At 40.1% G+C, this 26,637-nt stretch overlaps 1 protein-coding gene across 4 annotated transcripts in view; it reads left to right on the top strand.

Moving 5' to 3' along the window:
* Positions 1–2,622: 2,622 nt before the first annotated feature.
* The window catches only part of ABL2 (ABL proto-oncogene 2, non-receptor tyrosine kinase), a gene marked incomplete at both ends in the record, with an annotated part of 100,761 nt that continues 76,746 nt past the window's right edge, over positions 2,623–26,637 (top strand). For all 4 annotated transcript variants that reach the window (XM_082676480.1, XM_082676477.1, XM_082676478.1 and 1 more), the window contains one exon: positions 2,623–2,779. In XM_082676480.1, coding sequence (XP_082532606.1) covers positions 2,623–2,779 — 157 coding nt within the window. The remainder of the gene's footprint in view (positions 2,780–26,637) is intronic.

The following is a 26,637-nucleotide window of genomic DNA, read 5'->3' as shown; positions in this document are numbered from 1 at the left end:
ATCTCCACTTACAAGATATTTGCTTCAGTCTAGGCAGGATCTTAAGACTCTCTGGTAGAGGAATATTCATATGCTAAACAAAGGTAATATTTCACATGCAATAGTTCACATGTGCAGGTAACTGGTGATGACCAGGTAGGAATGACTAATAAAGTGATATATGATTCCACCTGTTTTTATTGGTTGATTGGTGTTTTTGTTTTTAGTTAAATAAAGGTGGCAGGTGGTGGATAGGGGCTCACATGAATAAATACTGTAGACTTTGTTTTATTATCTAAGCATACACCACTTGAAAAAAATTAGGCCTGGAAAAGTTGATGGATTTCTGAAAACATTACATTTTTTGTACTAATAGTAAGTGCTTGTATGACACTTTTTATATGCCAAATACTGTTTTTTTTTTTGTTTTTTTTTTTTGCGGTACGCAAGCATGTGGGATCTTCCTGGACCGGGGCACGAACCCGTGTCCCCTGCATCGGCAGGCGGACTCTCAATCACTGTGCCACCAGGGAAGCCCTCAAATACTGTTTTAAGTGCTTTATGTATATTAACCAATTTAATTCTCACAACAGCCCTATGAGGTAGGTACTGTTGCTATCATCATCACTTCACAGATGAAGAACTGATGCACAAAGAGGTTAAATATTTGTCTAAGAGCAAACGAATATTGAGCCCAGTTTTGACCTCAAGCAATTAAGTGCCTCCCTTAACCACCGCACTATACTACACTTACCCATTACATACTATGAAAGAATTAGAGAAGCCAGACCATTATCCCCCAAATTAAATTCTCTCAGATAATAAAAATCAAACAACAAACCAAATCATGGCTCTATGACCACCCTTATCCCTTGTCAATGATTTTTTTTTCAGTAGTTGCAACACTTCAGGAATTAAAAGGAAAAGACAAAGTATTTAAACACAGGAAAACGTTGACCAAATGGAAAATTCATATTCTATCCAGTGCTAAAGCATAGTGTTTCTGTTCCCATCTGGTGGGCAATTTCAGTTATTTCTGGTCATACCCTGGATGGCAACGGAATAATTTCAGAGGACTTTTATAGTAGTGAGTATTAATGGTTCATCTAAGGTCAGCCCGGTTCTATGAAAGACATGTAAAGGAGAGCTGTATCCACCTTTTTCCCTGAAATTTATCTTCCCAATGGTTGTTTCGTTGCTTCTTTGCAATGGCTCCCACATCCTCTGCTTTAAAGCAAATTTTCAGTGTGGTACCTCCAATAGTTGATGCTTTTTCTAAAGGAAATAGGGAAGCTAAATGAATAGCTAAAGAATAATTATCAAGTTCTTTGAGAATGTAAAAAACTGGATCAATATTAACATGCAAGAATGCTCAGTAGGGGGGAGATGATAAGTGAATATTTGTACATGTATATGTATGTGTGCGCGCATTAAAAACATTTCTGCCTGAGTCACTGTCTTTAGACAACATAAGTTAAAGTTCTCATTCAGAAACAGGGTCAAAGGTAGTTTTATTTTTCTGCTTTGTCATCAAAGGAGACCTGACCACGTGCACTATATATAAAGCATGCCGGTAGGAAGATTAGCTTTACTGTCAAGCAATATAAGGGTAACAGAAACACACGTGGTTACACGGTAAAGGAGTTCAAGAGGAATTCATAGTAATACGATAGGAGGAACAGGGTCATAACTGCTTCTCCAATGAGACTGTAGAGTGCAGACAACCGAGGGGAGTGCAACTTAACATTATGAAATAGTTTCAAAAAATTACAATGAAATAATGTACCTTTTTATTATCTTCATGTAAATTTTATATCATTTACTTTTGACTGTAGGTCGGCTTGGTGACGAGGGTATTTAAAGGAATTCTCCCGGGCATTTTAGGGAGCCTCACCTGGATGGCAAGCACCAAACGCCTCGTGCTTTTCTGTCCCAACTGTGCCTGCTAAAGAGCGAGCTGTGCACCTGGGGCGCTCAGCGCGACTGATTGATTTGACAGGTGGAGGTGGGACAGGGAAGGCTCTAGACTGGCCAACTCTAAAAAAGGCGGTAGCATGTAGAAACGAACGTGGGAGGAGGTGGCTAAGGCGGATTCGGATGTGGGAGGCCGAGGTGCCGCGAACGAACCGAAGGGCCGAAAGACCTGAAGCAGCGGTAGGCGTGCCAGTGAGGTAGGTACGGGGGCTGCGGGGGACGGGGGCGAACCCACCCTCCAAGGAGAAGGGAGCGCGCGGACTAGCCGGGGCCGGGGCGGGGCGGGGCGGGGCGGGGCGGGGCGGGGCGGGGCCGGGCCGCCGGGAAGCCCTCCCTCCGAGTAGCGGAGGTGACTGGTCGGGTGGGGGGCGGGAGACGCTCTGTCCCACGCTCTCCTAGTGCTCGGTGGTTTAAAGATGGCGGCGGCGACAGCGTTGAGGGCGCGGAGCCGCGGAATGGGGAGGGAAAAGGAGAATCTGTGAGGCGTCGAGAGGCAGCGCGGCGGCTGCTGTGAGGAGTCGGGTGGGGAGACGCCGGTGGCCGGACCGCTCAGGGCCGGGGCCTCGACTGGGAAGGAGAGGCCAGAGCAAGCGCCTGGAGCCCGAGGCCGGAGCCGAGGAGGAATGTGACCACGGGTCGGCGGGGGCGCGGGAGTACGCAAGTGCAGGGATGGGGCAGCAGGTGGGCCGCGTCGGGGAGGCTCCGGGGCTTCAGCAGTCGCAACCCCGCGGGATCCGGGGCAGCAGCGCAGCCAGGCCCTCCAGCCGCAGGCGGGACCTGGCGGGGCGCACCGCAGAGGCCGGCTTCAATATCTTCACCCAGCACGGTGAGTGTGTCCGGGAGCCGGTGTGAGGGCGTGGGGAAGGCCGGAGGTGGGGTTGAGGCGGGGTGGGAGGCAGACAGGCAGCTCTAGGGGGTCGAGGGGTGCCCAAGAGTGGGGGCGGAATCTGCTGCCATCTGGGCCAGTCACGGGAGGCGAGTCACACCCCTCCCCCCCTCCCGTCTCCAGCCTGGCTGGCAGCTCCCGGGGGCGGAGGAGGAAAGAGAAGTGGTCTTAGGGACCTTGGATGGACTGTCTTCTGCACTGGGACGCGACTGTGGGGCTCGGGGAAGACGGTGGATAGTGTCCTCAGGGGAGAGAAGGATGAAGGGAGGTGTGAGCTCAGTCCAGGTGTTAGTAGAAATCGGTCGTTAGCGAAGGGAGCATGAGTTGTACCTCGAGGGATTGGGAAATAGGAACTGAATCTCAGCAGGTAGTGGCCTTTGAAGTATATACGTATAAATCAGGCAATGAGCAGTGTCAGGATAGTGAAGTGTCCTGAAATACCCTTCTACGGGAAAGATAAGGGTAGTATCTTAGCACTTTGAATTTCTTTTTTTTTTTTTTCCCAAACTGGAAATGAAGGGCTTTGCCAAACCATCCTCTGTGCTGCTCTTTTGAGTAGGACACATTTCTGAGATGGCTGGCAGGGGTTAGAGGTTGGTGGGCATCGTTAGGACTTTGGATACAAACAAGAGTTTTTTTTCCTACCAGGTGTGCATATATATATATATATATATATATACACACACACACATACATATTTACATCCTCTATATGGTCTGGAACCTATTACTTTGTCCTCATTATCAAGGTATTTTTAAAACAGTTGTCTCCAGACTTGTGATCACGTACTCCAAGAATTTATGTATCTTTATTACTGTACTAATGGGTAACTTAGAAATGTACACAGAAACAGAATTTAAGAAAGGATGAGATGAAAAAATAAATATAACAAGAGTTGTAATAAATTTTTTCCAGCAGCCCAGTGGATCCTTTTGCACTTCCTCTGAGCTGCACCCACACCACTTTTGAGGCCACTTGTCTAGAGGAAGGAAGAATGGAGAAGGGGGAAAAAAACCAAAATTAACCTTCATGGAGTTGAGATACCCTAAGACTTGAGAGAGGCTGAAGAGATAGATGTGACTTCTGTATAAAGGACTGGCTAGTTGAGGTTGGATGAGAGGTAGCAAACTGGACTTTCACTGAAGAGCCATATGGAAAATAATAAAAGATAAAGGAGGGTATTCTATACTGTGTAGTGTAGGGAAGACGAGGAAGGAAAAGAAGTGTGAACTATTCCTCGGAAATGGAGTTTTGGAGGAAGTTAAGACAAATGATAGTATACAGAGAAAGAGATGAACCTTAGAAGCTGTGGCTGCTGGGTGAGTTGTATCAGAGTTCTGGGTTTGGACTTTGTGAACAACCTGAGTTTCCTAATGGAAGAGGTATAGGTGATTTGGGCCATTCAGGAGTTACGTGTCTACTCTAAAAGATGTGAGTGAGCTTCTCTTCCAGGTATATAAACATTTTATGAAGGTGCCATATAAGTTAGTCTGTATCGAAATCACTTCCAGAAACATAGCAAAGAATGGGTGAATAGTTTTCAGGGAAGAAATGATCCAAGTAGCTTTGCTTTGTGGGACGTGTTAGTTATGTATTAAACTTGGCCCAGTAATGGTGATCCTCTTCCTCTAGCATCTATTCAGGATGTAAGATTTTCTGAGAGGGAGGAGGTCATGAAGAATGGAATAGGAGGAGATTTTGAAGGATGAATAGGATTTGGATCTATGGAGCAAGAAAAAGAGGGCAGGCTGTGCAGGAGAAACAAGTGTGAACAATTGAAATGAATGTAATTTGTTGATGGACTAGTGAGGAGACACATCTGTCATGAGTTAAGCAAATCCTCTAGGAGTGAATCCTAGAGCAGAAATTGCAAAAATCAAGTTCTGGTCTTGGCTCCACCTGGCTGGGTGATTTAGTCACTTAACATCTTTGGGTTTCTTTATCTGTTAAATGTTGGATTGGATGATCTCTAAGGTACCATCTGACTCTTAAGATGTTATGATTCTACTGATAATTGAGAAGCAGTGGGAAGAAACCTTTGAATACGTTGGGTTATGGGCTGGGTTATTGAAAATGTGGCAGAGGAGTTTATATCCATTTACCTGATTGGTTAGTTTATAGGCTATGTAAAGAAAGCCAAGTGTGAGGTGCTGAAAGCCTTGGCCTTGAGTGGAGGCAATGGAAACAGGTGGGGTGAGTTTGAGGGATATTTCATGCATTCAACAAAGAAAAGTTTTTTGAGCACCTATTATGTACTGGGCCCTGGGGATGTTGCTGTGAGTATAACAAGGTCCCTGTCCTTGTGGAACTTAAGGATTTTATGATTTGGTTTAGAGGATGAAAGAAGAAAGGACGACTTTGGAATACTTAGGCATTCTGCCTGGATTTGAAACCTGGCTTGACTGCTTATTATCTTTGTGACCCTGGACAAGTTATTTAACCTTTTTGTGCCTTGGATTCTTCATTTGTAAAATGGGGATAATAAGAATACCCGGTAATAATAGTACCTAGATTAATGAGTTAATATGTACAAGGCACTTAGGATAGTGCCTGGCATGTAGTAAGGGCTAAATATGTGTTGGCCCCGGCCATTACTACTACAACAACTACTACAATTAAAAATAGGGATGAGTCAAAGATAATAAGTTTTGAAATTGGCTGTATTGACAAGTTTGGAAGTTAGAAGCTGATTGAAAGGATGGGAATAGGGTAAGTTTGTTGCCAAAGACTAGTATGTAAAGAATAGAATTGGCAAATAATATAGGAAACAAAGGTTAAGTGAGTACTGTTTTTAGACAGATGGGTGTTTATAAACTTCTATAGCTCAGAGTTTCTCAACCTTGGCAGTTATTGCCATTTTGGGGTGGGTCGTTCTTTGTTGTGGGGGTCTGTCCTATACTTTGTAAGATGTTTAGCAGCATCCTTGGCCTCTGCTCACTAGATGCCAGTAGCACCCCTTTCTGGCAAACTACCTCACCGCCCCCCCCCCCAGTTGTAACAACCATAAATGTTTTCAGACATTGCTAGATTGCCCCTAGATGAGAACCACTGCTTAGAAACACATGATAAATTCTGGTTTGAATGAATAAATTCAATTAGATTCAAAAGCTTCTCAGTGGACCTGTCGTTTGACATTTACACAAAAAACCTGGCAACTAGTGTACGAGTCACTGTCTTGAGTTTCAGTATTGAGGTATTAGCACATAATTTCATATACGAAAGTTAGGTTTGACTGTTGAGTTTACATGTAGGTTTAAATATAGATTAAATATTGTATGTAGTCAGTAAAAATGTATGTACGTTACAGAAATGGGTTTATCAGAGTCCGTGATTTTTCTTCTGTAGATAAAAGAAATGGTGTTTTCTCATTGAAAATGGGAATGATATTTTTTTATTAATATGTAAGTTGTTATAATAATTTGCTTTGCCAAAAATGCCTTTTGTGAATGTAATTTAGAAGGAATAAAAATAATTGGGCTGTTTTTTGGTATGAAAGAGGTGAGTGCTGTGTGATTTTTCTGAAATCTGCTGTTGAACCTTTTTGGTGAGCTGATGTTTTGTGACTAGTAATCTAGGGTTGAATACCTCCTTGTCTTTTTAATATCTGACATACATTACAACAGTTGAGTGATTTCACTTCAACTTTACTTCTTTCTCTCACTCATTTGCTGTAAATGCTATTAAAAATTAACCTTAAATTGTGACGTTTTGAGTAATAAAACTTTTCCCTTAAACTCATCAGTTTAAGTGGTCTGATTTCTTTATTTAGGATTTGTAGTTCATGTTTTAGTCTTTGCAGAATGAAAGATGTCGGCACCACAGGTTGAAAATGATACTGTAGAAAAGAACAGGAAGGCCGTTGCAAGGGAATTTTAATTATGGTGACCTAGTATAGTGGCTACTGATTCTTATGAGAACCAGACTTTTAAAAAGAAATCAGCTGTTAGGTTTTTGCTAACCTCCAAATCTGTGTAAGTTACAGGTATCTGGGTGTGTCTGTATGTTTAGAAAAGTGACAAAATAATTTGTGGTACAGATTCTTTTATCACAGCCCAATTGACAGTAAGGTCCCAGGTAAATTTTGAAGTCTGAAGTTTCTCCTTAAGGGTCTTCAACTTGCTTTAAAAAGAAAAACCAGCATCTTTTCCCCTTGCAATTACTATACTATATCATTTTTTTTCTCTTTACTCTCTTTGTCAAAATCAGTAATGATGACATTTGTGTAGTTTTTTTTTTGAGTTTATGAACACCTTTTATGTCCTTTATCTTATTTGATCTTTACAATTACAGTTGGCCCTTGAACAACATGGGTTTGAACTTTCAGGGTCCACTTACAGGCAGATTTTTTTCAATAAATACGTACTATAGTTTTATCGCAGTTGGTTGAATCCAGGGATGCCAAACCTGGATATGGAGGACCACCTGTAAAGTTATAAGAGGATTTTCGACTTCGTGGAGCGTCGGTGCCCCAACCTCCTAGTTGTTCAAGGGTCAGCTGTACTCTGAAATAGGTGGGGACAGATACTAATCTTCCCATCTTATAGATGAAGAGTTAAGAGAATTAAGTGACTTCCCAAGGGCATACAGCTGTTAAGTTATGGGCCTGAAAACTCAAGCCTTTGTCTCCAAATCTTGCCATAGTGTAGAGATTTAGAGAACATGGGTTTTATTTTATTTTATTTTTAAAAATGCATTAAAAATATTTTTATTTGGTTGCATTGGGTCTTAGTTGCGGCAGGCAGGCTCCTTAGTTGTGGTATGTGAACTCTCAGTTGTGGCATGCATGTGGGATCTAGTTCCCTGACCAAGGAGCGAACCCAGGGCTCCTGCACTGGGAGCGTGGAGTCTTAACCACTGTGCCACCAGGGAAGTCCCAAGAAGATGGGTTTTTTTTTTTTTTTTTTTTTTTTTTTTTTTTTGCGGTACGTGGGCCTCTCACTGCTGTGGCCTCTCCCGTTGCGGAGCACAGGCTCCGGACGCGCAGGTTCAGCGGCCATGGCTCACGGGCCCAGCCGCTCCGCGGCATGTGGGATCTTCCCAGACCGGGGCACGAACCCATGTCCCCTGCATCGGCAGGCGGACTCTCAACCACTGCGCCACCAGGGAAGCCCAGAAGATGGGTTTTAAAATTAGATAGAATTGGGTTCAGATCCTGCCTTGTGTCTGACATTAGTAAGTGGTTTACAACTCCAACCTCAGCAGGTTGTTGAATTAAATGATAAAATTTTGTAAGGCTCTAAGTGCTCAGTAAATGTAGTTTTGTTGTTGTCATTGTTATTTACCTCAAGATGGTTGTCAAGATTACATGGGTCTAATGTGAAAATGTTTTGTAAACTAACTCAGACGCTGCTATTGTCATCACGATAGCATGCTAAAGTGTAGAATTGTCTTAGTGTTTATATATATATATATATATATAAAATTAATTAATTTATTTTTGGCTGCGTTGGGTCTTCCTTTCTGTGCATGGGCTTTCTCTAGTTGCGGTGAGCGGGGGCTACTCTTCATTGCGGTGTGCAGGCTTTTCACTGCGGTGGCTTCTCTTGTTGCGGAGCACAGGCTCTAGGCGCGTGGGCTTCAGTAGTTGTGGCACACGGGTTCAGTAGTTGTGGCTCGTGGGCTCTCCAGCACAGGCTCAGTAGTTGTGGCACACGGGCTTAGTTGCTCCGCGGCATGTGGGATCTTCCTGGATCAGGGATCACACCCGTGTTCACTGCATCGGCAGGCAGATTCTTAACCCCTGCGCCACCCGGGAAGTCCAGCATTTATATTTTAAGTCTCTGTTTTGTCTAAGTCTCTATTTTTCTCTCAAGTGACTCTTGATTATTAAAGGACTTTCAGAAAGCAGCAAAAAGGTAGGGAAATTTTGGGGATCTGAAATCACCTTAGACCTGCCTTCCTTGAGGGTAAATGTTATCTTCTTAGGATTATTTTTCTTATGGGTCTTTCTTACTCTTTTCATACTGTTGTTTTTCTTCCTTCACAGAAGTTGAACTAGAAACACAGGCCAAGGCATATGTAAAGTTTAGGTTGAGACCTCATTCTAAGCTGGCACATTTGTTTGCTAGTTAATATTTAATGATTTTTTATATTGTAATCTCCTTCATCTGACATCCTTTAAGAACTTTTTGTGCCTCCTTGTATTATTTTTACCTCTGGTTATAAAATTTCTTGTTAAAAGCATTTTTTTTTTTTTTTCGCGGTACGCGGGCCTCTCACTGTTGCGGCCTCTCCCGTTGCGGAGCACAGGCTCAGCGGCCATGGCTCACGGGCCCAGCCGCTCTGCGGCATGTGGGATCTTCCTGGACTGGGGCACGAATCCATGTCCCCTGCATCGGCAGGCGGACTCAACCACTGTGCCACCAGGGAAGCTAAAAGCATGTTTTAGTAGAACTTTTATATTCTTAATTTTGTGAGTCAATTTGGGCTTTTTCTCATATACTATGTGTGTAAGATTTCAAAATACGTAATGTTAACCTCATCAATCTTAACAGATTTCTTCTGGAATAGATAAATTTGGAGTGTCACTGTTGATACTTCACCAGATCATATAGAATGATTCTCAAATTTTAGTGTGGAGACCCAGATTGTTGGGTCCCATCCCCAGAGTTTATTATTTAGGTCTGAGGTGGGATCTGAGAATCTGCATTTTTGATAAGTTTTCAGGTGTTGCTGAAGGCTGCTGGTTGGGGCCGCACTTTGAGAACTGTTGGTAATGTGAGATTAAGAAGAGTGGTGGATCGGAAGTAATTCAAAGATTGTCAGTTGTCAGAAACATAATGTATTAACTCTTCTACTTAAAACTGGTTCAGAAGTCCATTTGTTGCAAGTCTAGCGTCCACATGCAGGTGTCCACTGTCTTATACCACTTTTTTTGCGGCAGGAAGAGATGCTTTGGCCTCAACTTTTTTTTCTTAAATCTCTAAAAGTTCATATGTAGAAGGTCTGTTGAGAGGTGCACTTTTGAAAGAATCTTGTGTCAGGAAAAGGGAGTTAAGACACACAGAGTTCTGCTGACAGACTTAGAGTGGGCCTTAGTCCCTGGAAGAAGCTGTGAAGAAATAATTGCCACTTATTGAGTGCTGTGTGCCAGGCATGTTCTGAGTACTTAATTGCAGGGTTTTTTTCACTTAAACCCCATAAAACCTTGCTTGCTCAAATTGAAAAAGATAAGAGACCAAAGAAATTGGGATACCTATTTGTGATTCTGTAGTTATGTGTGATGATGCCTAGTTTCCTTTTGGAGTTTGTGTATATGTACATATGTATATGTACGTGTGTGTATATAGGAAGATTTTTAGTCGTTTTTTTTACCCTATCTCTCTTGAGACCAATGATGAGGGTTTCAGAATGGTAGACCAGGGTTAGATCTATATACTTACTCTGTGGCTATGGATTGAGACTTAGATATTATGGCCTAACAAATGGAGCAGTAGGGCTCACAGTGCAATTTGAAATCTCATGGTAATGTTGAACTATTGGCTTAACCTCTAGACTTAGTATTACTAATGTTTCTTATTTAAAGACTTTATATCCCCCACTCCCTCTTGATAGATTACAACTCTCCTTTTCTCCTTGTATTGGAAACTATGTAGCCACTTAAAGTGATCTATTTAGTTTATTAATATGCAGCTTATAAAGACATTTCTTTTTCCTTTTTAGGTAGTATGATAGAATTAAAAAAAAAACTAGTTTAACACTCTGGAGTATTTTCTATGTTTCTTTATTCAGTTATTTTACAGTAATTGCCTGTGTTAATATCTCAGAATTTTTAGGTATAATTTAGAATTGCTGTCCAAAAGAATGATGTTGCTTAAGTAGATATTGATGAACACTCTCATGAAACAGTTAATAAACTAGTCTTGTGTGTCGGTGAGTGGGGAAGTGTGATATTTTGTATAATAACTGTTGGTTACTAATCTCTGCCTTTTTGGGTTGAGGGCATAATTTCAGTATGTAAATTTGTGATCATTGTACTAATTAGAATGATTTCTCAGTTCTTTTATTTTTTTTAAATAAATAAATTTATCTATCTATCTATTTATTTTTGGCTGCATTGCGTCTTCGTTGCTGTGCACGGGCTTTCTCTCATTGCAGCGAGCGGGGGTTACTCTTCGTTGCTGTGCGCGGGCTTCTCATTGCGGTGGCTTCTCTTGTTGTGGAGCACGGGCTGTAGCGCATGAGCTTCGGTAGTTGTGGCTCGCGGGCTGTAGGGCACAGGCTCAGTAGTTGTGGTGCACGGGCTTAGTTGCTCCGCGGCATGTGGGATCTTCCCGGACCAGGGATCAAACTGTGTCCCCTGTACTGGCAGGCGGATTCTTAACCACTGTGCCACCAGGGAAGTTCCAGGTCAATTATTTTCAATTGAACTCTCACTCAAATAAATGCACAGATAAATGCACATTAACTATAATACTGTGACAAATTTTATTTTGGTTGCTTAAAAAAATGAGACCTATATTGAGCTTCTTCTGTCTTTGCTTTGTTCTGTAAATGTGCTGAGTCTATGGTGGTGGTACTGCGGGCTCCTCTGTAGTGAACTCTGCCAGTATTGGCTTTTGATCCAGCAGAACACAAAGCTCAGCAGGCCCAGGCAATTTATATTCCCTGGTTTGCTTTTCCAAGGAGAGGGAGGATTTAGAAAAACTTTCACTTGATGTGGTCAAGGTCAAAGAAAATTTTCTGTGGCTTAATATAATATACAATATGTACATATACAGTTTTGTTAACATGTTCCTTTCTATATGCTAATTCCAGCAAGTTAAAATAACAATACTGAGTTAGTACTAAAGATTGCCACTTAGCATTTTGTGGTTCCAGATAATTATTAAGAAAACTTGGTAATTTTCTTAGGGAAACTTAAAAATTTTCCTAAGACTAGCAGTACTAACAGGCATAATTCATATCACCGATCTTTTTCTTATAGGAAAGAAGCGTTGACACTTGAAGGTTTTTGTTATAGTAGCTTTCTTTTATTAATGTTGAAATTTGCATTTTTTAATTGTGTGAAAATATATAAAGGTATCTCAATGTAAAAAAAAATAAATCAGTACAGAAGCATGTAGATTAGACATGAAAGTCCTCTTTGATGTTCCGACCCATGATCCATATTCTCTTGTTAGAGGAAACTACTGTTCATGGTTTGATATGTTATTTTCCCAGAACTTTTTATGTATTTATATTTATGTGAGTGCACATATTAATACTTCTCTTGCCATTTCATAAATGCAAGTAAATGCATTATACAGTATGAATTTTTTTCTCTCAGATTTGTTTTTTGCATTTAATATGTCTGGAAGACCTTTCTATGCCAGGATGTGTACATTTCTCATTCTTTTCAATAGCTTTATAGTGTTCTGTGCTCTCGATATATATTTTAACCATTTTGTTTAGATGTTAACCATTTTCTTATTGATGAATATTTGTTTACAAGATTGTTAAAGATCTGTTTTCCTCATATTTTTCTTATTAGCAGCTTGAACCTTTCTGAAATTTATATATACATATTTGAGGTTGGAACCAACTTAATGTTTTTCCATTGTACTAATAATTGAATAGTTCATCAATTTCCACTGCTTTGAAGAGCTGTATTTCTTATATATTTAATTCTCAAATGTCCACATATCTTTTTAAAACTCTTTCCATTGTTCCATTCATCTTTATTTCTTCCTGCACACTGTTAACATATTTTAATTATGGTAACTATATTATAAGCTTAAAATATATATGTTTACCTGGGTAGCTCCCTGTTATTGTGTTACTTTTCAGAGTTTATTTGGTTGTTATTGCATATTATATCTTCCAAAGATTCTTAGGACCAGATTGTTAAGATTCAGAAATCTTGATGGGATTTTGATAGTGATTGTACTGAATTATAGGTTAATTTGGGGGTGAATTGACATTGCTGCATTATTGTGTCCTTACATCTAAGAATATGGTGTCCCTTTGCCAGTCTAGGTCATCTTTGTGTCCTTAAGTAAAAGATTTTTCCATTGGTTTCCCATTGTTTTTGGACATTTCTTGTTAAGCTTATTGGTGGGCTTCTTAAAATTTTTGTTGTGATCATAAGTGTAATTCTTCTGCATTACATTTCCTAATTGCTAGTATATGAGTAGTGATTTTTGTTTGTCAGTCTTGGGTCTGGTCGCCTTACTGTATTCATATTGCATCTAATCATTTTCCCTTTAATTCTCTTTATAGGAAGGCAACCAGATTTTCTGTAGTAGTAACTTTCTACCAACACTTTTATTTCCTTAAAACTGATATTCCTAGAGGCCTTTTTTTAAAAATAAGGAAGAGTTTTAAGCTGTTATTACTATTCATTCTTTATCACACTTCTGTACTGTAAGGCGTTTGGTTGGAGGAGGCATGGTGGAAGTAGGAGTGGGTTGCAGGGAGAGAGACCGTCTATCCTTTTTCTTAATGAATTCTGGTTACTATTATTGGTGGTAACAATACATGTTTCGTCCATTTATTTTCTACAAAATAGCTACGGTATATATAGTACATATATCTAAAGTATATATATAATAAATGTATATATACACATAAATATCATATATATATTATTAAGTGTACCTTCAGAGAAATTGCCTGGTGTTTGTGTGTGTGTGTGTGTATATATATATATATATATATATTTTTTTTTTTTTTTTTTCCTTTTTTTTTTTTTCGGTACGCGGGCCTCTCACTGTTGTGGCCTCTCCTGTTGTGGAGCACAGGCTCCGGACGCGCAGGCTCAGCGGCCATGGCTCACGGGCCCAGCCACTCTGCGGCATGTGGGATCCTCCCAGACCGGGGCACGAACCCACATCCCCTGCATCGGCAGGCGGACTCTCAACCACTGCGCCACCAGGGAAACCCTGCCTGGTATATTTTAATACGGCAACTAGAAAAATTGTTTCTCTACATTTTGCATTAAGAAGTGTCATTATTGGTGACTAGCGTCTAGACTAAAGCATACAGTTTATGTTTTTGCACCGAGGGGAATATTAAGTTTGGTAAATACATTCCTAATGTTGACAATTCATAGTCACAGTGCTACATCAGTAGTTGAGACCTCTGAACATTGATTTTTGGTAAACGTAAACCTTTTAGCTATGAAAAAGATGTATTCTGTGGATACTATAGAGGAGTTCCGGATTCTCTCCAGATAGCATCTGGACTTGTGTTTAGCTTCTGAATCAATATATATATTTTTAACTATGCCGATAATCCATTAGCTAACTCGAAGACCAGATTCAGTGTGGAATGATTAATTCTGTGAAACTGAGAATTAACTTTAAGGAGGTATGAAGAAAGAATATTTTCTTTTATAAAAATGTATATTTATCAGAAGTTAAGTATCTGATCCCAGTAAACTCTTGTCTATTCTTCAGAAATAGAAATAAAATGTGAAGAAAGCATTTTTTTAAAAAAGTATTTCAAACATACAGAAAAGTAGAGCACATAACAGAATGTCCAGGTACCCGCCACCCAGATTTAACAAATGTTAATATTATGTCACATTTTTTTTTTTTAAATAAATTTATTTATTTATTTATTTTTGGCTGTGTTGGGTCTTCGATTCTGTGTGAGGGCTTTCTCCAGTTGCGGAGAGCGGGGGCCATTCTTCATCGCCATGCGCAGGCCTCTTACTGTCGTGGCCTCTCTTGTTGCAGACCACAGGCTCCAGACGCGCAGGCTCAGTAGTTGTGGCTCACGGGCCTAGTTGCTCCGCGGCATGTGGGATCTTCCCAGACCAGGCTCGAACCCGTGTCCCCTGCATTAGCAGGCGGATTCTCAACCACTGCGCCACCAGGGAAGCCCGTGTGTCACATTTTTTAAAAAAGAAAAGATTATAGAGACAGTTGAATACCCTTTGCAGACCTTCTCAAACCCATTCTTCTCCCTTCCTATCCTGAGTTTTATACTACCCTGATGGTGTTTATCCTTCCCTTCTACATAGTTGCATTTTATATTCCACTTGTAATTATCTGTAGAGGGTGTGTGTGGGGCAGGCGCCAGTTTGTAGCTTTGTATGTTTGAAAGATTTACATAAATTCTATGCCAGATGTATCATCTTGCAACTTTCTGTTTCTATCCTGTGTGTTTCTGAGATATATCCATTTGAAATATTATAGTTCAGTATTCCACTGTGTAACTATACCACAGTTTATTCAGAATTTTTCATATTGATGGTGGGTTGTTTCCAGTTTTGCATAAATTAGGTGCTTGGAGTTGCTATTTGCTCTGACCAGAAAACTCTTTATAGTTATTTTTATCAGAGATATATGTGGAGAGTTTATAAATAGTCAAAAAATATGACAAGATTTGAAATGGAAAAAAAAGAAAGCAGGGCTTCCCTGGTGGCGCAGTGGTTGAGAGTCCGCCTGCCGATGCAGGGAACACGGGTTCGTGCCCCGGTCCGGGAAGATCCCACATGCCGCGGAGCGGCTGGGCCCGTGAGCCATGGCCACTGAGCCTGCGCGTCCGGAGCCTGTGCTCTGCACCGGGAGAGGCCACAACAGTGAGAGGCCTGCGTACAGCAAAAAAAAAAAAAGAAAGCAGCCCCGTCCCTCTTCCTAGGTTGGCACTGTCCAGTATAGTAGCTAAAATGTCCTTTGTCCTCATTGAGAAGAGCTGTATTAAAATACACACTACATTTCAAAAACTCAGTATGAAAAAAGTGTAAAATATCACATTAATGTTTTTATGTTGATTACATGTTGACACGATAATGTTTTAGATATGTCAGATTAAATAGATTAAAAAAATAATAAATGTATTTATTTTTGGCTGCGTTGGGTCTTTGCTGCGCACGGGCTTTATCTAGTTGCAGCGAGCAGGGGCTACTCTTTGTTGCTGTGCACGGGCTTCTCATTGCGGTGGCTTCTCTTGTTGCGGAGTACGGGCTCTAGACGTGCGGGCTTCAGTAGTTGTGGCTCCCGGGCTCTAGAGCGCACGCTCAGTAGTTGTGGCGCACGGGGTTAATTGCCCCATGGCATGTGGGATCTTCCCGGACCAGGGATTGAACCCATGTCCTTTGTACTGGCAGGCAATTCTTAACCACTGTGCCACGAGGAACTCCCTAGAATAGATTGTTAAAATTAATTTTACGGATTAAAATATTTAACCTAGCATCCAGAATATGTAAAATGACATATTTTTGCTCACATTTGTGGCTTGCATTTCTGTTGGACAGTTCTGCTTTAAATGGTAAGCTCTATGAGAGCAGGAACTTGATCTTGTTCACCACTGGAGTCCCTGTACCTTTAACAGTGACAGGCACAAAGTTGACCCTCAATAAATTTAAATGAATTGATACATTTAACAAGAGAAGTTATTTTTTGCATTGTTCACTTAGGAATATTATACCTGGCATGTTACAGTGCAGAGTTTATTCCATAGAGGTGCTTTGAGTTTTCTTTGCAGTTACTGATTGGAAAAAAGTTACTTTAAATTTGGCTTTATTATCCTGTGTGTGTTTTTCCTTTTACTACCGTATTTTTAGCTTAACTGCACTTTTAAGTCTTAGGATTTCATAATGTTTTCATTCTGTCTTTATCATTATATTTTTCATTTTCTATTTTATTCTGTTATTAATCCTGCTGTTTGGGAAAATTCTAATGGATTTGTAAGTTCTTTGATCTAATTATTTCAAGTTATTTGTTCCTTGAAATTACTAGCTGTCTTCAAAGAGAAAAGTCATCTTGGCCATGGGCTGTATCAGGATGGCTTTAGCTCTGGCAAATTTTCTACCACGCTGTTACTTTTTCAAGTCTGAGGTCATGCTTATCCTTTTATGTTTATCTGTTTATTCTTTTTTCTTGGCAACATATAAAATCTTTTTATTTAAAAAATTCTTCCTCTTTTTTTTCTTCCAGTTTATTGGGATATAATTAACATATAACCTTATCTAAGTTTAAGGTATACAGCTGTTGATTTGATACATTTATGAATTGCAGTGTGATTACCATCATAGCAATTAACTGACACTTGCATCAAATCACATAATTGCCATTTCTTTTTTGTGGTAAAAACATGTAATATCTACTCTTTCAGCAACTTTCAAATATATAGTATTGGTATTATTAGGTATAATCACCATGCACTATATTAGATCTTCAAAACTTGTTAATCTTATAACTGGAAGTTTGTACCCTTTGACCAGTGTCTCCCCATTTCCCCTGCTTCTTAGGCCCTGTTAACCACCACTCTCCTCTCCTGCTTCTCTGAGTTTAGCTTTTTTAAATTCCACATATAAGTGATATACAGTATTTGCCTTTTTTCTGTCAGACTTACTTCACTTAGCATAATGCTCTCAAGGTCCATCCAAGTTGTTGCAAATGGCAGGATTTCTTCTTTCTCATGGCTGAATAATATTCCATTTTGTGTGTGTGTGTGTGTGTGTGTGTGTGTATATGTATCTCCCATCTTCTTTATCCATTCATCTCTTGATGGACACTTAGGTTGTGTCCTATCTTGGCTGTTGTGAATAATGCTTAGTGAACGTGGGAATGCAGATATTCCTTCAAGATGCTGTTTTCATTTCCTTTGAGTATAAACCCAGAAGTCGGATCACTGTTCATATGGTAGTTCTATTTTTAGGTTTTTTTATTATTATTATTTTTTTGTGGTACGCGGGCCTCTCACTGCTGTGGCCTCTCCTGTTGCGGAGCACAGGCTCTGGACGCGCAGACTCAGCGGACATGGCTCACGGGCCCAGCCGCTCCGCGGCATGTGGGATCTTCCCGGACCGGGGCATGAACCCGTGTCCCCTGCATCGGCAGGCGGACTCTCAACCACTGCGCCACCAGGGAAGCCCTATTTTTAGTTTTTTGAAGAACGTCCATACTGTTTTTTGTGGTGGCTGCACCAATTTACATTCCCACCTACAGTGCAGAAGGGCTCCCTTTTCTCCACACCCTTGCCTGCCAACCCTATCTTTTTTTTTTTTTTTAAAATGATAGTCATTATAACCAGCATGGGGTGATACCTCTTTGTAGTTTTGATTTGCATTTCCCTTGTGGTTAGTGATGTTGAGCACCTTTTCATGTACCTGTTGGTCATTTGTATGTCTTCTTTGGAAGAATGTCTATTCAGATTCTCTGCCCATTTTAAACTTATTTTTCTTTGTGTCTTTCTTTAATTTTTGGCCACACCGCGCGGCTTGCGGGATCTTAGTTCCCTGACCAGGGATTGAACTGGCACCCTCAGCGGTGAAAGCACGAAGTTCTAACCAGTGGACTGCCAGGGAATTCCCTGCCCATGTTTTATTTATTTATTTATTTTTTTGCGGTACGCGGGTCTCTCACTGTTGTGCCCTCTCCCGCTGCGGAGCACAGGCTCCGGACGCACAGGCTCAGCGGCCATGGCTCACGGGCCCAGCTGCTCCGCGGCATGTGGGATCTTCCAGGACCGGGGCACGAACCCGTGTCTCCTGCAGCGGCAGGCGGACTCTCAACCACTGCGCCACCAGGGAAGCCCCCTGCCCATGTTTTAACTGAATTGTTTTTGTGTTATTGAGTTGTATAAAATTCTTCCTCTTAAAGCTTAAGAGCTTGGTAGGTAGATGTTTGAGGAGTCTGTCTTAAATGATTATTTCTCAGTCTTTATATCATATACCAACTGTCTTTGGTTGTCCTTCTAGTTCAGGAAATTTTGACTCTTTCCCTGGTTTCCACATTATTTACCTTTTCTATTTCCTCTGTTGTCCTTATATTTATAGATTAGTTCTCATTGATCTTTTTTCTATACCTCACCATTGGTTTCTTACTATTATAAAGTTTCATCAAATTTATTTTTGATTTACTTGTGTTGAACTATTACTCTGCTGTAGTCGATTCTTCTATCTTAGCAGTTTTCTGTGGGTAATGTGTGTGAGTAGGACTCTTAGTTACAAGTAGGAGAGACCGACTCCATATTATGTAATACCTAGAAAATTTATATGGAGATAGCGGAGGCTCAAGAACAGGAATGCAGCTAGGCTGGCCCAGAAACAGGACGTGGAAGGCTGCTAAAAACTCAGGAAATATTTATTTTCTGTCTCTTGTTTTGACTTCTGTTTGCTCACTTTATTCTCTCTTAGACATTCAATTCATACCATACTTGCCTTCTTTTTTTTTTTGTTTTGGTAATCTCTTCTCTGACCAAAAGGATGGTCTATATTAAACTTTAATTTCTTAGTCTCGGTTCCAGATTCCCAGGAGAGTAGCTGTGATTGGTGGTCAGATCACCTCCATAATATTGACATTTTGGGTTGAATGGTTCTTTGTGTGGGTTATCCTGTACATTGTAGGGTGTTTAGCAGGATTGTTGGCGCCTGTCAACTAAATGCCAGTAGTGCTCACCTTCTAAGTGTAACAACCAAAAAATGTCTCTAGATATTGCCAAAATCCCCTTGGAGATAAAATCACCCCTGGTTGAGGACCACTGATCTAGAATGTATTTAGCTGCTCTGGGCCTACCACTGTGTGAGATTGATGTTTCAGGAGAGTCTTTGCGAGCTAGGCAGGTACTCAAAATGCTGTAATTATTTTCTGTTTTTTGTAGCAACTATAAATTAGCACTGTTTTTCATTATTTTTAGGTATTCCTTTTAAAAATAATTTTTTCTTATTTAAAGTATTTGACATTAACATGTTTCTTATTAAAATATTCAACTAGAGGGACTTCCGTGGTGGCACAGTGGTTAAGAATCTGCCTGCCAGTGCAGGGGACATGGGTTTGATGCCTGGTCCGGGACGATCCCACATGCCGCAGAGCAACTAAGCCCATGCGCCACAACTACTGAGCCTGCGCTCTAGAGCCCGAGAGCCACAACTACTGAGCCCATGCTCCACAACTACTGAAGCCCGTGCACCTAGAGCCCATGCTCTGCAGCAAGAGAAGCCACTGCAATGAGAAGCCCATGCACCACAATGAATATTAGCCCCCGCTCGACACAACTAGAGAAAGCCCGCGCGCAGCAATGAAGACCCAATGCAGCCAAAAATAAATAAATAAAAAAATAAAATCTTCAACTGGAGTTGTAGTGCTTACCATTTTTGGCCATTTCCCTGAATCTCTAAATTTTTCAATCTGCTACAGGTTTATATTTTTTTTCCTTGAGGGTGAGTGTATGTATATATGACGGTGTTGGTTGTTTTAAGATAAAATTTATGACTTTGGTAGCCAGGCAGACAGAGGTATAAAAATTTAGAACTGGAGTAGACCTTAGAAATTATGTATTCTGGGACTTCACTGGTGGGCCACTGGTTAAGACTTCACCTTCCAATGCAGGGGGTGCTGGTTGCATCCCTGGTCGGGGAGCTGAGATCCCACATGCCTCGTGGCCAAAAAACCAAAACATGAAACAGAACCAATATCATAACAAATTCAATAAAGACTTTAAAAATGGTCCACATCAAAAAAGAAATTATGTATTCTGATACACTTTTTTTCTGGCTGTGCTGCGCAGCTTGCTGGATCTTAGTTCCCTGACCAGGGACTGAACCCCAGGTGCTTGGCAGTGAAAGCGCAGAGTCCTAAGCACTGGACTGCCAGGGAATTCCCAGTATTCTGGTACCCTTGATTTACAGATGAATAAACTAATGCTTAGGCAGATGAAACAAGTTGATCATGGACCCATATAGTAGTAGAGCACAGAAAGATTAGAGTCTAACTAACTTTTATTATTTTTCTAGGTTTAGTTTCTAGTTACCTTTGGCGCCCATTTTTTGTTTTTGGTAGTATTACTTATGTAGTAATACTTATTCAGCATTTATATGTTAGTCTACTTCAGGTGTTATCTCATTTAGTCCTTGGCAGATAAATGATGAAAGTGGTCTCACAATAAGACATGTCTAACTCTAAATGTTTTGCTCTTAACCATTGTGCTTTAGCAGTATAATAGCATTGGGAAAGGATTGGTTGCTGTGTCCTGGACACTTTATTCTACCCTATCACTTAATCCTCAGCACAACCCCAGAAGCTATATATATTTCCTGGTTTTACAGATGAAGATGTTTAGCTAAGAGAGAGTAAGTCTCCTACCTTAAGGCCACATAACTAGTAGGAAGCAGAGCTTGACTCAAGTTTTGTGGTTTTCCCAAGTTTGTGCTGCACCTAGGGGAAGATGTTCTGCACTGATGCTCCACTGTCTTCCCAAAGCTTTCATGGTAATAAAATAGAAGGAGAAATACAATATAACATATACAATTCACTTTATTAAGGATTAATAAATATTACCATTTTATTTTGAGACTAGCCTTCATGTACTTGTTTTGTGCCTTCTTAGATATTTTTTATTTTATTTATTCTTTTTGCCACACCGTGCGGCATGTGGGATCTTAGTTCCCTGACCGGGGATCAAACCCTCACCCCCTGCATTGGGAGTATGGGGGTCTTAGTCACTGGACCACCAGGGAAATCCCCTTAGATATTTTTTAGAATTGAATTTAAAAGAAATACTAATAAAAGATAGCTAGATAATTACTATTAACTGGAAAATATTTCCTTAAAAAACTATATTTAAGAGATTACTGATCTACCAGGAATGACTTTGTGTTTGTTACCTAATCTTGATGTAAACAGATTTTTCACACTTGCAGTTCTTGAAGCTTTTGGGTTTTCTAGTTGAGTGCTTTCAATTATAACATCAGTCAGTGCCATTTATAAGCATGCTGTTAATAGCTATGGACTCTGGTGTTAGACTATGTGGGTTTAGATCCTGGATTAGATTTATGATTTAGCATACCAATATCTTGACATAGGTAGAAAATAAATAACTTGCATGGGAATACATAATTTCGAAGGTCTCTTAGGGTTCTGAATTTTTTATATGTCTCTGTTTCCTCATCTGTAAAATAGTCATGCTAATAGTACCTGCCTCATACAGCTGTGAGAATTAAATAAATATTACATGTAAAATTCCCAGAGGATGCGTGCTGAATGGTAAGTACTCAAAAAGTGATAGCTATTAACGTTTTTTTAAAGTTGCCTTTCTAACATGTTTATTGGTTAATGTACTTAACAATTACGGTAGCATTAAGGCTGAGATAATCTTGAGACCTTAATACAAGATAGTATGTTGTATTTAGGCTTCTGTCCCTTGGTTTAATTCCCAGATTTCAGTGCTTCTCGATATATAGTTAAGTATAATGTATAGTTTTATTTTGGTACAGTTATCAGCATTCTGATTGGATATTTCTAGCACTTCACTTAGGTAGATCACAGTCTTTCTCTATCATAAAGGGTACTTTTCTCTCTCACAAAGGTATCATCCTGAAATACCTTTCCATTCATATGAATAGAAAAGTTAATTGTAGGGGCCTTAAGAAAAAGGTGGGGAGGGGAATGGTAAACCAGTGGAGCTAACTCCAGTGGAAGCGTGTGTTGTATGTGTGTACACTGGAGATCATGACACTCCATCGGTAGGAGTCGTGGTATGTCTGGGCCTCATGGAGACTGGAGCTAGTAAGCCATTAGAAATTAAGACTGCATACTCCATCTTTCTCTTTTAGGGGCTGCAAGGTTTTGGCATCGTTTTTGCTCTCTGTATCTGTTCAGTTTTCCTTTCTTCCAGCTGGCTTTCTCGGTTTCAGCTTGTAGTACATGGAGTGTAATGGCTGCTCAGCTTCTTTATCATGATAACTCTCAATGTATTCTTTTGGCATTTATCCCTGCTGCTAAATGGCTCAGTCTTTCTCTCTTGTAAAATTTAAATCATTTATTTATTTATTGAATGCTCAGTACCTTTGCATAGTTCAAAAATCAAATGGTATAGGGACTTCCCTGGTGGCACAGTGGTTAAGAATCCACCTGCCGATGCAGGGGACACAGGTTTGATCCCTGGTCCAGGAAGATCCTACATGCTGTGGAGCAGCAAAGCCCATGCACCATAACTGCTGAGCCTGTGCTCTAGAGCCTGCAAGCCACAACTACTGAGCCTGCGTGCCACAACTACTGAATCCTGCACACCTAGAGCCCATGCTCTGCAACAAGAGAAGCCACCGCAACGAGAAGCCTGCGCACCACAACAAAGAGTAGCCCCCAATCGCCACAACTAGAGAAAGCCTGCGTGCAGCAACGAAGACCCAGTGCAGCCAAAAATAAATAAGTTAATTAAAAAAGAAAAATTTCTTAAAAAAAAAAATCATATGGTACAGAAGTGTTTCTGCCATCCCCTTTCCCTGGCCACTCAAATTTTGGCAATCCAAATCACCAGTTTCTTATGTATACTTCCAGATAGGTGTGTGTGTGTATATATACACAAATATATATACGTATATATACACATAACATACATATATGCATGTGTATATGCATGTGTATCCCCCCAGGCTTTTTTTTTTTTTGAGAACAATGGAAGCATATATACTGTTTTGCACCTCACTTTTTTTTTTTCCCACTTAATTTATCTTGGAGATTCTTTCATGTTAATAAGTAAAGAACTTGCTTTTCTTTTTGTTAATGCATGACATTTCATTGTATGGATGAATTATATAATTTGGTTGTTTCAAACAGTGCTGTAGTGAAAAATCTTATGTATCATTTGAAACATGTGCTAGGTATAGCTGTAGAATAAATGCCTTGAATTGGAATTGCTGACAAAGGATATAGGGATTTCAAAATAGCCACTTATTGAATAAACTATGTTTATTCACCATTTTGTATAGTAAAATCCTGTGTGCATTTGATTCTGTTTCTGGATTTTCTGTTCTTTCTGTTGATTTGCCTAATTATGTGCCAGTATCACACTGTTTTAGTGTATTTTTATATTGTGTGGTATAAATAAGAATATATAGACTTTTGTGCTAAAGAATGGTGGTTAAGAATATATAGACTTTTGTGCTAAACTGCCTTGCTTTAAATCTTCACCTCCTTAGCTGTGTGATCTTGGGCAAGTTACTTAACATCCCTATAATTCAGTGTCCTTATTTGTAAAATAGAGATGATAATACCTATCTAGTAAGGTTGTTATTAGGAGTAAATGAGTAAATTTATATAAAGTGCTTAGAAATAGTGTTTGACATGTAATTAGTGCTTTATAGGTATAAGCTCTTTGTTGTTGCTGCCATCCAGTAGGACTAGTTCATTTCTCTTTATTTTCAGAATATTCCTGGCTATGCCTGCTTGCTTATTTTTTTATATTAACTTTAGATTCAGTTGGTTTGTCTAGTTAGATTAGGTTATAGGTTGGTAACAACAGCTCCCCACCCCAATCTCAGTGCATTAACACATCAAAAGTTTGTCACTCATACTACCTGTTCAGTGTAGATCAGTGTGTGTTGGAGGAGGGGGTCTTGGCAGAGGTGGGAGAGGGATTCTGCCTATCTTTTCTCACCCAGAAACCCAGGCTGTTAGTCTTACACCGTCATTCTATGCTGGCGGTTGCGTTGCAGAGGGAAAGAGAGAATGGTGAATCAAGTACTAGTGGAAACTTTAAAAACCAGAAGAGATGCTTGGCATCACATCATGTCAAGGGGATGGGGAAGGTGCCGTTTTGTTATGAGCCTGGGAGGGCAGCTAGAAATATTTGATGGAGAGCAGTAATGACTACCTTACGTTTGTTCTGCTGGTTGCTAAATATTGGGTCATTCTTTGTGTTGTATGCAACACACTAACCCCCTGCCTTAGAGAGAAGACCCAAATTTCTATCTAGTAACTATGTTGAGCTCAAACTCTAGAATTTCTGAGTCTGTCAGATTCAGAGGAGGTTCCTTTAGGCCCAGAGAGCTGTGAATGAAACAGATGTTATCAGCTGGACTATTAGAAGAGCATCCTATCAGTCTCAGGCTCCTTGGTGGTTGTGGGAGGAGAGATATGAAAGGAACTTCCACTTTCAACTCTACATATGTCTATATTATTTGAAAAACAATTTTTTTTTTTTACAGTTAGCAGGTGTCGTGTAAAGAGAAATATCTTAAGACAACCTACCACAAAAGAATCCTCTTATCTCCTATTTACACTAAATTAAATAATGTATAATAAGTGGCACAGTCAGAGCTGGACTGTAATGTAAGACTTACTTCAGCCCACTGTGCTTTCCATTATACCAAGCTGCCTCTCTTAATGCATGAGCTTCTGTGTTATAGCTTTCTTTTTTTAAAGACTATTTTAATGTTTTATTTATTTATTTTCTTATATTTTTTGGCTGTATCGGGTCTTAGTTGCAGCATGCGGGATCTTCGTTTAGGCGTGTGGGATCTTCCGTTGCGTGCGGGTTTCTCTCTAGTTGTGGCCTGCGGGTTTTCTCTCTTTAGTTGTGGTGCGTGGGCTCCAGGGCGTGTGGGCTCTGTAGTTTTGCGGCATGTGGGCTCTCTCGTTGAGGCGCGGGAGCTCAGTAGTTGTGGCGCGGCATGTGGGATCTTAGTTCCCCGACTAGGGATCGAACCCGTGTCCTCTGCATTGGAAGGCAGATTCTCAACCACTGCACCACCAGAGAAGTCCCTAGCTTTCTAACAATAATATAAATGTAGTTTTTTTTGTTATTTGCAATGAATATAGAAAGAGAAAAAGCAGTTTACTTTGAGGAGGATAATTTTGGGGAAAATAATGGAAGTGAAGAATGATCTAAGGTCTTAGGAGGACCTCAATGAGAGGACAGTCTGTACTAATAGGGAGGGTGATGGTGCATGTTAACTGACTTCTAACTTGAAGATCTTTCCTGGAGTATTTTGTTTTACTTATTTTTGATCACTGAGTTTTGAGGGGACAGCTTACAAAGCTAACAGAAGAATGGCCGGCCAAGTGTGAAATGTTTGTTTTTTGTATTATTTGTACAAGTATAAAATGTTTATTACACAGATCTTGCTTCGTCTTTAGAAAGGGGGGAAAAAGCCATATATTTACTACTCGTTTCTTTCATTTCCTTAAGGGGAAAGGAAAAGAATTAATTTTTTCTTATTACAAAAGTGGTATATTTCATTATAAAAAAACAGAACATAAGCAAAAAGTAAAACAAACCCCAAACCCATCTTCCTGTTTGGGGACAACAATCATTAAAGTTCTCGTGTGTAATCTTTTAAACCCTCTTTTCATAGTTTGTGTTGTTAATCAAAAAGTATATAAAACATACATGCAATTTTTGTTAACTGTCTTTTTTTCACTTCATATATTTTGAAACTTTGTAAATCTTAAAGGAGAAAGGGGTTTTTTCTTTTTGGTCCTCTTAGAACTTCTTTTGCATTTATTCTTCCTCACATTATTTAACACCCATACTTTTGTCTCACACTTTTGTTATTCCTGTGTCCTTAGTTAGATAAGTTCTTCATTGAAGGCTTCTGTATTCTTCATTCTTCTAAGCTCATTATTAAGTTTATTTAAGGACAGGATACATTAATGGGAGAGATTGTAGGGGAAAAAAGCAGAAGACATTTCAGCAATTATTTCACGGTACAGATCAGTCACTAATTCAGTCCAGCATTGTTTACTTTGCTGATATAACCCCAAAACTAAGAAAGTACGACCTTGTATATATATATTTAAAAACCTTTCCTTTTTTTTTTTTTTTTTTTTTTTTGTGGTACGCGGGCCTTTCACTGTTGTGGCCTCTCCCGTTGCGGAGCACAGTCTCTGGACACGCAGGCTCAGCGGCCATGGCTCACGGGCCCAGCCGCTCTGCGGCATGTGGGATCTTCCTGGACCGGGGCACAAACCCGTGTCCCCTGCAGCGGCAGGCAGACTCTCAACCACTGCGCCACCAGGGAAGCCCAAAACCTTTCCTTTTTTTAAGTTGAAGTAAAATATTCCTATGATGTTAATTTTTTAACATGACCCTTTGAACAGAGCATACTTTGTCTGAGGCATTAACTCAGAAATGTGGAGGAGGACAGC

This window comes from Grampus griseus (assembly GCF_964374135.1).
Source record: "Grampus griseus genome assembly, chromosome: 1".
NCBI lineage: Eukaryota > Metazoa > Chordata > Mammalia > Artiodactyla > Delphinidae > Grampus > Grampus griseus.
This window is presented reverse-complemented; position numbering and strand designations above follow the sequence as displayed.